Source organism: Dipodomys merriami, unplaced genomic scaffold (genome assembly GCF_024711535.1).
Source record: "Dipodomys merriami isolate MVZ:Mamm:240054 unplaced genomic scaffold, mDipMer1.0.p SCAF_4, whole genome shotgun sequence".
Lineage (NCBI taxonomy): Eukaryota > Metazoa > Chordata > Mammalia > Rodentia > Heteromyidae > Dipodomys > Dipodomys merriami.
This window is the reverse complement of record NW_027205603.1, coordinates 86,513,860-86,527,604: the sequence shown is the minus strand read 5'-3', so window position 1 is coordinate 86,527,604 and position 13,745 is coordinate 86,513,860. Positions and strand designations below refer to the sequence as shown.

At 40.4% G+C, this 13,745-nt stretch overlaps 1 protein-coding gene across 3 annotated transcripts in view; it reads left to right on the top strand.

The window, feature by feature from the left end:
* Adcy8 (adenylate cyclase 8) overlaps window positions 1–13,745 on the top strand; it is a 196,252-nt gene that overhangs the window by 171,210 nt on the left and 11,297 nt on the right. For all 3 annotated transcript variants that reach the window (XM_069991418.1, XM_069991417.1, XM_069991416.1), the window contains 2 exons: window positions 716–794; window positions 9,587–9,745. In XM_069991418.1, coding sequence (XP_069847519.1) covers window positions 716–794; window positions 9,587–9,745 — 238 coding nt within the window. The remainder of the gene's footprint in view (window positions 1–715; window positions 795–9,586; window positions 9,746–13,745) is intronic.

The window sequence follows — 13,745 nt, the reverse complement described above, 5'->3', positions numbered from 1 at the left end:
AGAGACTTCTGGCCTTCTAAATACCTCTCATGACTACAAGTCATTCCCAGGTTTAAATACGACATTACTACTAACTTTTCATCTTAGTCTTTAAAGAGACCTGGAAAGTCTAAATCAATGACACCTCACATTTTAACCCATAAGGATGGCAGATTGAGTATTGGAGGTCTACTATTAGAAGAATGGCACCATAGGAACAAAGGCATTGCTAAGGGATCTAAAAATGAAAATGGACATACCATCATTCCTCAAATCATACAATTACATTTTTTAACTAATATAAAAACTAAAATGGTCCAACTCATTGTATGGATATAAGAATTGAATCAGGGAAGCACTAAGGATTAAAACCTCCACCTAGTAAGCATTGTGTACTGTCTCATTAAGCAAAATACTTTCTAAAACAGAAAGGAAGAGTGGATGGACATTTTTGTGATGAGATGTGTTCTGCAAATGGAAGACATTGTTATTAATATGAATTCATTGTCTAGAGGCTAGATCTCGAATCTGTTTCATTGGAACATAGGCTTGGAAGTCACCTGGATTCTGATTGGGCAGACATGCAAGCCCTCAGGACGGCTCCCAACAGAGGGCGTATATCAGAAAAACATGTTCTTCCTTCTCCATTCTGAACCCTAGTATCACCTTGAGTGTCCTTGAAGTGCCCCATGCTTATAAGTAACTGCATCACCACTTGCCTTTCTTCTTCCCGCAGAGATTTCCTGGGGACCAAGGAGGCATCTCTGTTGCTGATGGCCATGTTCCTCCTTGCCGTTTTCTACCATGGACAGCAGGTAATGGAACATGTTGCTCTAGCCACCCTTTGCTACCTTGTGCCATAAAACTCCCCTGAAAGGCCTGCCCTGTTCATTGCAATAAATGGCCATTAGCTGCTTGAATCAAGTGGTGATTTTTAATGAATCAATTACTTAATGAAAACATAAAACTGGAGAAGAATACTTGGTAGATAAGTAGTATAGTTGTCATGACCTTTCAACCTATCTCTTTCAAAAAGTCCCTTGTCTTAATAAAAGAGCTTTTCGCTTCTGCCTGAAACTGGGGTATTTCCCAATCCCATTGTGTGGATAAAAGTAGTAGTATAAAATATATATGTTGTACTAAAATAAACAGGTTGAGGACCAACTGTGCGAGGACTCTATCCTAGCTCATCTTCTCCACAGTGTGTGGCCTTTGGCAAGTTGCTTATCTCCTTGAGCCTCAGTTTCCTCAAGTGTAAAATAAAAGACTAATATCTAAGTAAAGCTTGCTTAAGGAATAACTTGAAATTATGGTACATAGCATTAGATTACATGTATATAATATACATGTGTATGTATAAGAACGTTGCTATAAAAAATTTATTTAAAAAAGGACATTGTTACTTATTTGTCCTGATTAATAAAAGCACCTACCCTATGGATTCTGCTTTTGCTCTAGGATCCCATTGTTAATAGGATCTGCAATGGGCAGGACTGAACAAAACCTCATTCCTAGGAGAGTCTTAAATAATACATAAGTGTTGTGTATGAAATGCATTTGACCAGGTTCTTGTTTGTTTGTTTGTTTGTTTTTGTTGGTCATAGGGATTGAACTCAGGGCCTGAGCACTGTCCCTGAGCTACTTTGCTCAAGGCTAGCACTCTACCACTTTGAGCCATAGTGCCACTTCTGGATTCCTAGTGATTAATTGGAAACAAGAGTCTCATGGACTTTCTAGCCCAGGCCTCAGATCTCAGCCTCCTGTGTAGCTAGGATTACAGGTGTGAGCTACCAGCACCTGGCTTGTCTAGGTTCTTCAAGAAAGGAAATTAATAGGTGTGTCATGGCAGATTTCACAAAGATGTATTCCTTGCTCTCAAAAAAATAGTAGGATCTCTTTACACCCCAGCCCATGAACAGTGATACCCCCTCTCCCTTGAGAGATTTTACTTCTACTAGAAACTAGGTCCTGCTAGTCTCACTGCTCTGCTCTAGATTCTAATCCATCTTTCTCTGGTCAGGATACATTTCAAAGAGCATAAGCAGAAAAAGAGGAAAACAAGTCAAGAAGACTATTGGCCAGAGCAGAAATAGAAACATATCGCTAGGAAATCTCCATGGAAACAGAGAGGTATCAAACCCTGGGAAACTGGGAATGAAACAGTCAAAATTCCTACAGTTGTAGAGATAATAAATATATAAAGCTATTTGTAACAAGAGAAGATGGTAAAATGCAGTCAAGAAAATAATGGATAATATAAAACCTTGGAAATGGAAAGAAATGGGGAAAAAATTAGCTAGGAAGTTCCTACTGTAACCTAGTATTTTCCCTTGATTACCTCATTCAATCCTATCAAAAACCTGTACTAGAGTTATTATTATCATTTTCATCTTATAAATGAAAAGGTAAAGCATTCAGCTAATAGAACTAGAATTCAAATCCAAAGCTCACCTTTTCTCCTTCATCAGACTAAAGCAGAACAATACCACTATGTCCATATCAACTCAACAAACAGCCCAGAGACCCAGGCATTCAACCCTAAATACGACTTTGACTTTGACGGCTTCTATCTATAGGGAAAATTCTTTAGTCTCATGTGCAAATTACAATCCACTTGAGGGCTATGAAGACAGAATTAGACAAAACAACCCTATGGAACAGCTAGATACTCACTCCATATCCCAGGATTTTTTAAAGTAATTGTATAAAGGAGTTTCAATTGAACATGTCACTTTATATGCACAGTGTCACCCCTTCCATCATTCTCCCCTTATCTATCCCAACCCCTCCCATCCATCTCCCAAGTTTTAAATTGACAGGTAAGAAATCCCCAGAAGGAGCTGAGAAACAAAGTTCAGAGTGAGGGCCACCATCCCATAATTAGAAGCATGTTTCTGCCTCCTCCACCACCTTCAGGAATTATCTTTCTGCAGTACCTGCCTCAAATGCTGCTCTTCTAGTTTATTGATTTGATGTGTTCTAGTCAGTATTTTTTTCTGAGAGAGGGACTGATTGTTTCAAGATTATGCATAAGGTAAGAATGTGTGTTTCATGAGGGCCTAGTAATTTGTAGCCTTAGATATTTTTGCTCTTCTTTCTTTCCCAGGGCCTTGAAATCGCATAATTGCAAATACAACTGTAGCTGTTACAGGTAGACACTTTGGAATTGGGCAGATGGTCCAAAACTTTACGAGTTAGTAACCTTAAGCAGTCTACCTAACTTTCTGAATCTCAGTTTCCTTGACTATTAAGTGTATATCCTACTAACAGGATCTACTTCATTGAGATATTTTGGTATTATGTAAGAATATAATACTGATATACTTATTCCAGTTGCTAGCACATATAAGGGCTCAAAGTTGTTTGCTATTAACATTTTACTTGGAAACTAAGCCAGTGACACAGAGAAGACATTGTTAACCTCTCTTGCTGAAAGATCAAAGCAAAGACTCAAGGCCCCTCGAGGTCATCAGAAAGACACAGGAATCCAAATGCTCTGACTTTGCATTGTATTCTGTCTCTGCCGCCTATGTCTGCCTGGCTGTATTGGAGGCAGCTCTCTGCAGGATTGCATCATTTGGGTGTCTATCTATAGCATCCAGCAGGGCCTGTTCATCCTGGGCACAGCCTGCCCACTCCTGAGCTTGCTCCCTGCCTCTATCAGGTTCTCTTTATGAGTCAGAGGCTCTCTATTTTTAATAAAGGCTGAACAATGCCCATTGATGCCCGGTACGCCACAATGTCCAGTGAGAGCATGTGTAATTATACGTCTCTGGAGTGACGGAGGAAGTTATGTAACTGAATAATTGGGAGCTTTCATTTTTGCACATATGTGGAAGGAATCTGACAAGCACTTCCTCCTCATCTGAGGTGGGGAAATGCTCTGACTGCTGGACAGGGGAAGCGAACAGTGGGACACCTCCCTCCCTGGGCCTGCTCACTAGCAGCCCTGGAGGTTTGGGCTTTGCCTCATAGCAGAGGAAGCCACACCTGTGCATGGGATCACAGCTTTAGGAGGTCTCATCTCCAGTCACCTACAGGTGAGTTTGCTGGCAGGGACTGTGTGGCTCAGATAAAAGAATGCAATATTCCTGCTTGAATCCTAGAAATGCCACTCAAGAATGGAAAACCTTGAATGGATAACACGCCAGCCCCCAGAGTTGTGATGTAACTTAAGGATGGTGATAGTCAAATGTCAGTGGCCTGTGCCTATACTCCTCACTACTCAGGATGCTGAGAAGCCATTCCAGGCAGACAAATCTAAAAGGCTCTATCTCCAATTAAACTGTAAAAAGCCAGAAGTAGTGGTGTGGCTCAACTGGTAGAGCACCAGCCTTGAGAGAAAAGGCTGAGCAAGAGTGTCAGGCCCTGAGTTAAAGCCCAAGTACCTGTGCAAAAATAAATGGTAAGAGTTACATGTTAGAAGTAAAGAAGTAAAGTCACATACATAGAAAGTCTCAGCTTGGAGCCAAAATGCCCTGAGTTCAAAAGTAGCCACTATCTCTGGGACCTGAGGTGATTAATTGCCTTTCCCTCACTTTGCTTAATACTTCTCCTGTGAGATGGAGATCATTTGGTGTCCTCCTTGTTAGTTGTTGTGTGGTTAACTGAGTTTGATTATGGATGAAGTACTTGATCAACATTTGCTTCCATTATGTGAAGGACCCAGCACAAAATATAGGAAGAATGTGTATCAGCGTCCTTCGAAGTCTTTTCATATATATAGCTAGTGCCATCATGTTGGGATGAAAATCAGGCAAGAGAGTTTTGAGCCAAGGCTGAAGAAACTTTACCTATAAAACACCATTTCCATGTCTTTCATACTCTCGGCTTTCTCTTTTCGCTCTGTGCCCTTTGGCCACCACTCTTCAATGAGGCAGAGCTGGAGTCTCACAGATTCTTTTCCTTTGCCTGGCATTCAGCATGCAGTAGGTACAGCAGATTGTTTTAAAAGCTGAAGAAAACCTTTTTCTTCTGAGGAAGTTAATAATGTGATACCTGCCTTTGAGAACTTGCTGTGCCAAGAGCCTGGGCTGCACTTGGGCTAGACCATCCATCTCCTGGTGGGACCTGTCATGTTTACAGATTCCTGGAGCCACTAGGTTGAACAGTAAATGGTGTCCTAGTCCCATAACTGCAAAACCCTTGGTAGGTCAACTTTAGCCTTCTCCCCCGCCCTGCCCTCCGCCCTCCCGTCATGAGATATATATTATATATACATATCCTAAATTAGACACAGCAGGAGTAATTCTCCTCATTTTTTAGAAAGAAGCCCCACAGGATGAATGACTTCCCAAGGTCACATAACAAGTTGGTGAAGCCATCAAGATCTGCATTCTTTTGCATGGCCTGCTGCTACTATTCCTAATTTTTTTCTGGTATGGAAATTTGCAAGCATAAAAAGACAGGATAAAATACTATTATGAACTCAGCTCTCCAGTATCACCAACTACTGTCCAACTTTGTTTCCTTTATGTTCTTATTCATTTTGCCTACTATTCTTCTGATTGTTTTGAATCAACATCCTACCTACTATTTCATCTTCTAAATGGTTCAGTAAACACTTCTAAAAGGTAGGGGATAATCACAATACTAAAACACACTTTTGAAAAGAAAACAGCAATTCATTAGTGTTGTCAAAGCTCTAGGCAGCATTTCTTGGCTTATTATTGTATTTTTGAAGTTTGTGTATCTGGATTGAAATCCAAATAGCATTCATGTATTCCCATTGATTTGATCTATCTCTAAAGTCACTTTTCAATCTTTGGGATCACTGTCCATCTTCCTTTATTAAAACCATCTGACTTCAGTAATGTCTCTTAGTCAAGAGTTGTTCATTGCATTCTCTGAGACCATGTAACACATATTCTTCTCCCTTGTTTATCCTGTGTCTGTTGTTATGTCTAGAAGTATGAAAAGATTCAGTTTCAAGTGTTTTCAATAAACTTATTTAGTTGGCTGACTTTATGAATTACAATCCAGAATATATAATGTGTCCGGGACTCTGTTTTGGATGATGTTAACAGCTATTAATAAGATCAGCCCATATTCATTTAATTTATAGACAGTGACATTCTAATCCTATCAAGAAGCTATAATTGCCTAACTGGATGTGTTACAAAAGAGAGTCATTCCTTGCCAGGTATCTGACACCTGGAAGTACAACATTTAAAGCAAGATAAATGTGGAATGTTTCCCCTTTAAGCTCTTTCCCTTAAAGTTTTCCAATAAATTTGTTCCCTAGCATCATTCGGAGATGACAGCTGAGATTTTAAGTGTTGCTGTGAATTTATGCATTTTCCCATATTTCCTATGTTTCCATTCACTGCAGTTGTTATTCTTACCAAAGCTCAATTTGTCACATCTTTGACCATGGGAGCTACTGAAGTGGCTTTGGGACCAGTTGTTTAGAATAGACTACTTGTTGGTGGTATTAAAAACAAAGTTTTAGGTTCTTTACTAATATTCATCTACTTAGTTATTAAAAGGAAATTTAACATGTCGAATGACCTTTCCAAGCCCACTCAGCAACCTGACAAAACCAAACAAGCATTCTTTCATTCAGCCCTCTGTCTCTATCCATAATTTTATTTGTAAGAATTGTGTCTCTACAAATTGATGTCTGGAAGCCACAATGTGAAACTGGAAGTTCTCGTTGCTAGATTTTCATTATGTCCAGGCCTTGGTTTCAGTGGCAGGTGCTAGTCATTACAAGCCATGACTTCATAATGATATTCCTATGCTTACTGAAGGCCATAAGCTTTTAAACCTCATCAAATCTGTATCAATGACTCCTTTTTCTCCTCCCCAGAATGCCAATTATGAATGCCAACACAACTCCCTACTTGTTTTACCATATAATTCATGTATAATAGTGCAATACTAATATCGTAGATTTTTCCACCTATGATACGATTAGTATGAACAGTTTTAAAATTCTTTTTAAGTTCTCGTATGCTTACAGTTTTCCCCTCTAGAAATGTGTCAGCAAATACTCTGAGGACAAAACAAATTCAAAAGAGTGTTAAAACTGATCACACATGGCTGTGACAAAATATCTGAGAAAGGAGGAAAGATTTATTCTAGCTGATGGCTTGAGTTACTGGTAACTCTGTCCCATTTATTGGGCCTGTTATACTACCAGTGCATCATGGGAAGGAGAGGCAAATGGCAGGGCAAACTGCTCACCTATTGTGATCTAAAAACAGAGGGAGCCAGGGTTCTAATACCCCCTTCAAGGGCCTGGCTCTTCGTGTCTCATTTCCTCTCAATAGGCCCTCATCTCCTAAAGAGATCACCACCTCCTAACAACAGCATACAATGGGAACCTAAATCCATGAGTCTTTGGGTACCATTTAAGATCTAAACCAGAAGACATATAAATCTATCTGGGAAGCCAGGCGCTGGTGACTCATACCTGTAATCCCAGCTAATCAGGAGGCTGAGATTTGAGGATCACTGTTCAAAGCCAGCCCAGACAGGAATGTCCATGAGACTAGAAAACCAGAAGTGGTGCTGTGGCTCAAGTGGTAGAGCGCTAGCCTTGAGCTGAAGAGCTGAGGGACAGTGCCCAGACCCAGAGTTCAAGCCCCATGACCAACAAAAAGAAAAAAGAAAATCTATCTGTGTGTTCTCTATCTTGATCGCTCGCTTATTTCCTTGTTCCTTATGCCATCATAACAATATTTAGGGTTTCATAAAATGTCTTGAATTATGACATGTAAAGACCGATCACAAAATCATATTGTGCCTGTGTAAATGACACCAACAATCCCATCCATTGTGTGGCTAATAGAACTATGAAATAATTTTTAAATAGACAATTTTGCAAAGACACTGGGTGTGTGTATCCTCTCTGCATGGCAGGCCTCAGGGGTTTATTTGCTTATTTGCTGGTAGCGAAAGTGAATTTTAAAAATCCATTTCATTTTATACTGAGCTAAAACAATTCTAAAGTCAAGTATATTCAAAAGTAATACTCTGTCCTGTTCCCTGCTTTCTTCACTTCCTAGTTAACCACTTGTTATTGTCTATACTTGTAATTTAAAAATGAGGTCCTATGTAAGTGTATTTATGTGGATGTGGAGAGAGAGGTACAGAAAAAAAGAAAGGCTGTGCTTTCTTAGATAGGTGATAACATACTATACAGACATTCTCCCCCCTTAGAAGCCCACATCTCAGAAAATAAAGGAATATTCCTAATTTCCTTTTATAGCTGCATCATGTTCTTTTGTGTGTATGTATTATAGTTTGTTCAGCCAACAAATGAGCATTGGGATTACTTCCAGCTTTTACTGTTACAAATACTGCTGAATGAATAACCGTGGGCCTGTGTTATTTCATGTTTTTACTATCTATTGAGTTCTGAAAATGAGAGACCAAGGAAATAAACTAGCTGAATGTTTTGAACCTTTGAATTCAAGATATCTAACCATGCATTTAACAGTGCGATGTATATTGTTCATTTTGCTTATTAAAGACTTGGAAATAATGGTATCTCCAAAGCTGTGATAAAAATGCTTTGTGAGCAGCTCTGGAAAGGAAAAGGCCCATCTCTAACACAAAGGAAAGTCAGAACTAAAGAAACCTACAGTGTATTGAGTGCTTACATGAACCTTTTGCCTAGAAGTTTCTAAATAACTTCTCTTCACCCATTGGTGGTGACTAGCCTTCATCTCAACGTCAGGGAGACAAGAAAACTGAGGTGAAAACAATTATCTTCCTATTAGGGTTGTGTTTGGATTAAGAGTTTAGTAATATATGTTGTGTAACACACATCTTCTCACGTACTTAATACCACAAAGTACTATCTAGTTCTGTTTCGCTGTTGTAGTTGTGAAGCCAGTAAAGACTGATTTGAGCACCACATGATATGTATGTTGGTCAGCCCAGGCTGCTTTACCAAAATACCATCGAGCAGGTGGTTTGAACAACCGGAATTTTCCGCCTCACAGTTCTGCAGTCCGGAAGGGCTGCGATCAAGACCCAGCAGGATTTGGGGCCTGATGAGGGCTCTGCTCCTGGCTGGAAGACCCCACACTCGTGCTATGCCTCACGTGGCCTTTTCTCAGCACGCACGCGTGTGTGTATTTGGAGAGAGGAAAAACAAGGTCCCTTATGTCCCTCCTATTGCAGGAAATCATCTCAGCATAAAGGCTCCATTTTTAAGGCCTTCTGTGATCTAATTACTTCCCAAAGGTCCATCTCCAAATTCCATAACATCAGGAATGAGAGCTTCATCCTACAAATTTGGTGATAGGGAGTCACAAATATTTAGTCCCTAACAGTAAGGACCCAGTATTGAACAGCTGATAGGAGCCCAGACCACAGAACACCTCCTGTCTATCAGATGACATAATCAAATAATCTCAGAAATGAGAATAAAATCGTAGGTGTAATAATGCCAGGAAGGGCATGAACACACTCCTGTTGCATCCAACTGTTCTCTGATCCCTTGGCTGCTGGCAGCAAATGCTCCCAAAGGCACTAAGATCAAGCTGTACTTTATAAGAAGTGCCAGAGCCTAACTACATCCCAGATATGGGCGCCTAAAGCCTATGCCCCAAAACTTTACCCACTGCTTCTCTTTCTCTTCCATGAACTGAAGCTGGAGTACACAGCCCGCTTGGACTTCCTTTGGCGAGTACAGGCTAAAGAGGAGATCAACGAGATGAAGGAGCTAAGGGAACACAATGAGAACATGCTCCGAAATATCTTACCCAGTCACGTGGCCCGCCATTTCCTGGAAAAAGATCGAGACAATGAGGTGAGCCCAGGCTCTCTAGCCATGGAGAGGACAAGGGTGAATAATTGCTCAATAATCTGGGAGAATTCCTCAGTCTTTGTGTGGGGATGTGAGAGTCAAGCCTACAGTCGACTATGACCTCTATACACGGTCTTTCCTGGCTCCAGAGCCTCACTCATTAGATGTAAAATATCTATTACAAGGCTGAATTGCAAGTGCAAACATTATTTATATGTGTTTGTATGTATGTATGTATGTATGTATGTGTGTATGTGTATATACATATGTGTATATAAGTGTGTACAGCTATATATGTATATATGCATACACACTATATCCACACATGTATATATACCCATACATGTGAATATATATGTGTATATGTATGCACACATATAGACATTATATACATATATCTCCTACATACCTACAGACACACACTATCTATATTTATGTATGTATATATATATATGTATATATACACCCCCAACAATTCCACTTCTGGATATATACCTGAAAGAATTGAAAGGGTCTCAAAGAGGTATTTTCACCAGGGAGCATTATGGGTACCAATAGGGATGAATGTGGCAAAAGCACTCTGTACAAATGTATAAGCATAGAACAGAAACTTGTTCAGATTGTTTTAAGAAGCAAGGAGAGAGAATGAAAAGAAGTGATAGAGCAAATTTGATTAGAGTAGATTGTGTTTATATATGGAAATATATCAATGAAACCCCTTTATAGAACTAACATATGCTAATAAAAATGGGAGGAAAAAACTAACAAAAAGGTGGAAGAAACCCAGTAGGATGCTTGGATTGACAAAACATGACATATACATTAATTGAATATTTTCCAGCCAAAGAAAGAAAGGAAATTCTAACACATGTCACAGTATTGCAAACTTTATGCTAAATGAAATAAGCCCATCCCAAAAAGTACAAATATACCCCTGTGTGAGAGACCTAGGGGCCAAATTCTTAGACAGAAATTAGAAAAATGCTTGTTGGGTGCTGGTGGTCCACACCTATAATTTTAGCTACTCAGGAAGTTGAGATCTGAGGATTGCAGTTCAAAGCCAGCCCAGGCAGGAAAATCTCTGAGACCTTTATCTCCAATAAACCACCATAAAACCAGAAGTGGTCCTGTGGCTGAAGTGGTAGAGCACTTGCCTTGAGCTGAAAAGTTGAAGGACAGTGCCCAGGCCCAGAGTTCAAGCCCCATGACCTACCCCCCCTCTAAAAAACATAGAAATTAGAAGATTGCTTTCAGGGCCTGGAAGACAGGGGTAGAATGAAATTATTAGAGGATACTGAACTTCAGATTTAGAAGGCAAAAGAAAGTTCTAGGATAGTGGTGATATTTGCTCCATAATGTGAATGTATTTAACACCATGAGCTATATACACTTAACATGGTAAATTGTGTGTTACATATATTTTGCCACATTTTAAAATACTTTTGGCCAGACACTGATGGCTCACACCTGTGTTCCTCCTAGCTGCTCAGAGATCTGAGGATCACAGTTCAAAGCCAGCCTGTTCAGGAAAGTCTGTGAGACATTTATCTCCAATTAACCACCAAAAAGCCAAAAGTAGAGCTGAGGCTCAAGTGGTTATAGTGAACAAAAAAGCTCAAAGACAGTGCCCCCACCTTGAGTTTAAGTCCTAGTAATGGCATCAAAAACAAAATAAAATAAAAGTAAATATCTATAAAATCTATGTATGATATATATAATATATGTATATACCCCCACATATATATATATGGAGGGTGAGGAGGTGTGTATATTCTAAGCATATTGCCTACATGTAGTAGACTCTCAAACACTGTTGCTTACTGCATTATAACTGAGGGCCACTCATTGTCAGTAACAGGCAGTTTGGCATGAATGACCTTGGGGATCTAGGAAAGAAATCTTCACTGGCCCTTCCAGCTCCCCTTGGCCTGTGGCCACATGACTTTAATCTGTACTCTCAGCTTCTTAAGGCCCTCCTTGTAAAGACAGGTTTTCTCTTCCCTCTTCTCAAGGTAACTGTCATTAGATGTAGGGCCTACCAAATCCAGTATGAACTCATCTTAACTAAATTATATCTACATGAAAACACTTCCACATAAGAGCATGCTCTGGTGTTCCTGATGGGCATGAATTTTAATAAAACACTATTGACCCACTACAAGAGTAATGTCAAGTGATGGGGGCAGAAATTGTGGCAGGGCCTGTTAATCAAGTCTTAAGGCAGTAAGCAGGCTTGGGAATACATTTAAGAGGAATCAGAGCACTGAGAACATTTCAAGCATAGCCTAATTAATTAGCTGCTGGTAGAGCAGCTAATGAATAGGAATAATGAAGAGGAAGTTCACAAGACCAGAAGTCAGTTACAGACCCTAAAATAGCCCAGACAAGCCTCTGGTGAGTTGTAGGATGGTGGCCATGAAAATAGAAAGGAAGAGGTAAGCTCCAGGTTCCCATAGGCACTAGTAGAGCATGAGTATAGCACTCAATAATGTGGTGAGTGCTAGGACACAGGCATCACAGACACCAGGCCTGCAAGCCTCTCTTTTTTCCCCTCTTAAGGCCCTTCAAGGGAGGGCAGGTGATGTGGTGGGAGAAGCCCAAGCTACTGAGCCAAAGACGTGTGAGTTCCCCAGCTCTGCCCTTTACCAGCTGTGTGACCTGAGGCATGTTAGTTAACTTCCCTAAGCCTCAGTTTCCTCATCTGGAAAATGGCTCTAAATGGATCCATTCTTTTAGCATCCAGAGGTTAATCAGGGAAGAAGGTGGAGTATTTCAGACTCACCTCCAACTAGTCAAAGATAGGAGTGCAAGGCTTCAGGACATCTGCTGATTCGGAGTGAAAATGACCTTACCATTTGATGGGGGCGTATCTAGCCACCAACTGACAAGCCTTGAAGGATATTGTGAGACTTGGAACTATATTCCACAAGAAATAAGGAGATACGAATTATGATCCCCAATTCACAGAATAGGAAACTGAGGCTGGGACCCGGAAAAGAAGAAGTTGCTGAAGTTCACAAAGCCAGTGAGTCAGCTGACATTCAAATCTAGACATGTGTGCCTCCATGGCCACAGGTGTTCTCCACTCTCCCTCACTCTACGTACGTGCAAAGAAGGGGAGCAGTGATCCCCCGATCCAGTGGGTGCTGTGCCCCTAAGTAAATCCTCAGTGTCACACAGCTGGCTCTGGTATCACTGCAGAAGGACACCAGCCATAGTAGCTGTCCCACATAGTGGGGAGTTCCACCTCTGTACTAAGTCATTTATTGTCTACAGCAGGTTACCAGACCTCTCTGTCCATTTCCTCATCTGATTAGTAGTAGACACAATACTGACCTTATTGAGTTCCTGTGAAAGCTACACTGGGGAAGAACAGCACTTCTTGTATCCAGAGAAACCCAGTGCCAAGGAGCTTCAATACAGAAAAGCTATAGGTATGCTCCAAAGCAAGCATAGCTCTGGTTCTGCTTCCTCCTGCCACGTCTGTAACTGTGTACAAGGGATGAGCCTTCTGGACTCCGTGGTTCCTCACCAACAGCACAAGCCTCCCAGCTCACCTGATTACACCCACATGAGCCTGTGTACCTAAAGCCCTTTCATGGAGCTTGGCAACTGTGGAGAGTACACTGCTTGTTAGTTACTATAATCTTTAAGGAATGTGAGCTATTATTGTTTTTATCTGCTCCTTCCTAATAAGAGTCCCGCCTGCTCTCATCCATTCATTCAGCATGTATTCATCAAGGACAATTATGTGCTTGTGTCATTCTCGAGAATTGAATTTAAACAAAGAAGAGATTAGGAAACGTCTTTGTGATCATGAAGCAATGATTGTTATAAGAAGATAGATGGCAAAACAAATATACAAAATAGTGCAAGTCATGATAAATTATCGGATGGCAAGAACAATAAGCTGAACGATGGAAACTTAACAGCTTACTCTGTTAGTGCTATTAGGACAAAATAACTAAGACTGGCTTATTTAGAAAGCAAAGAATATGGTTTT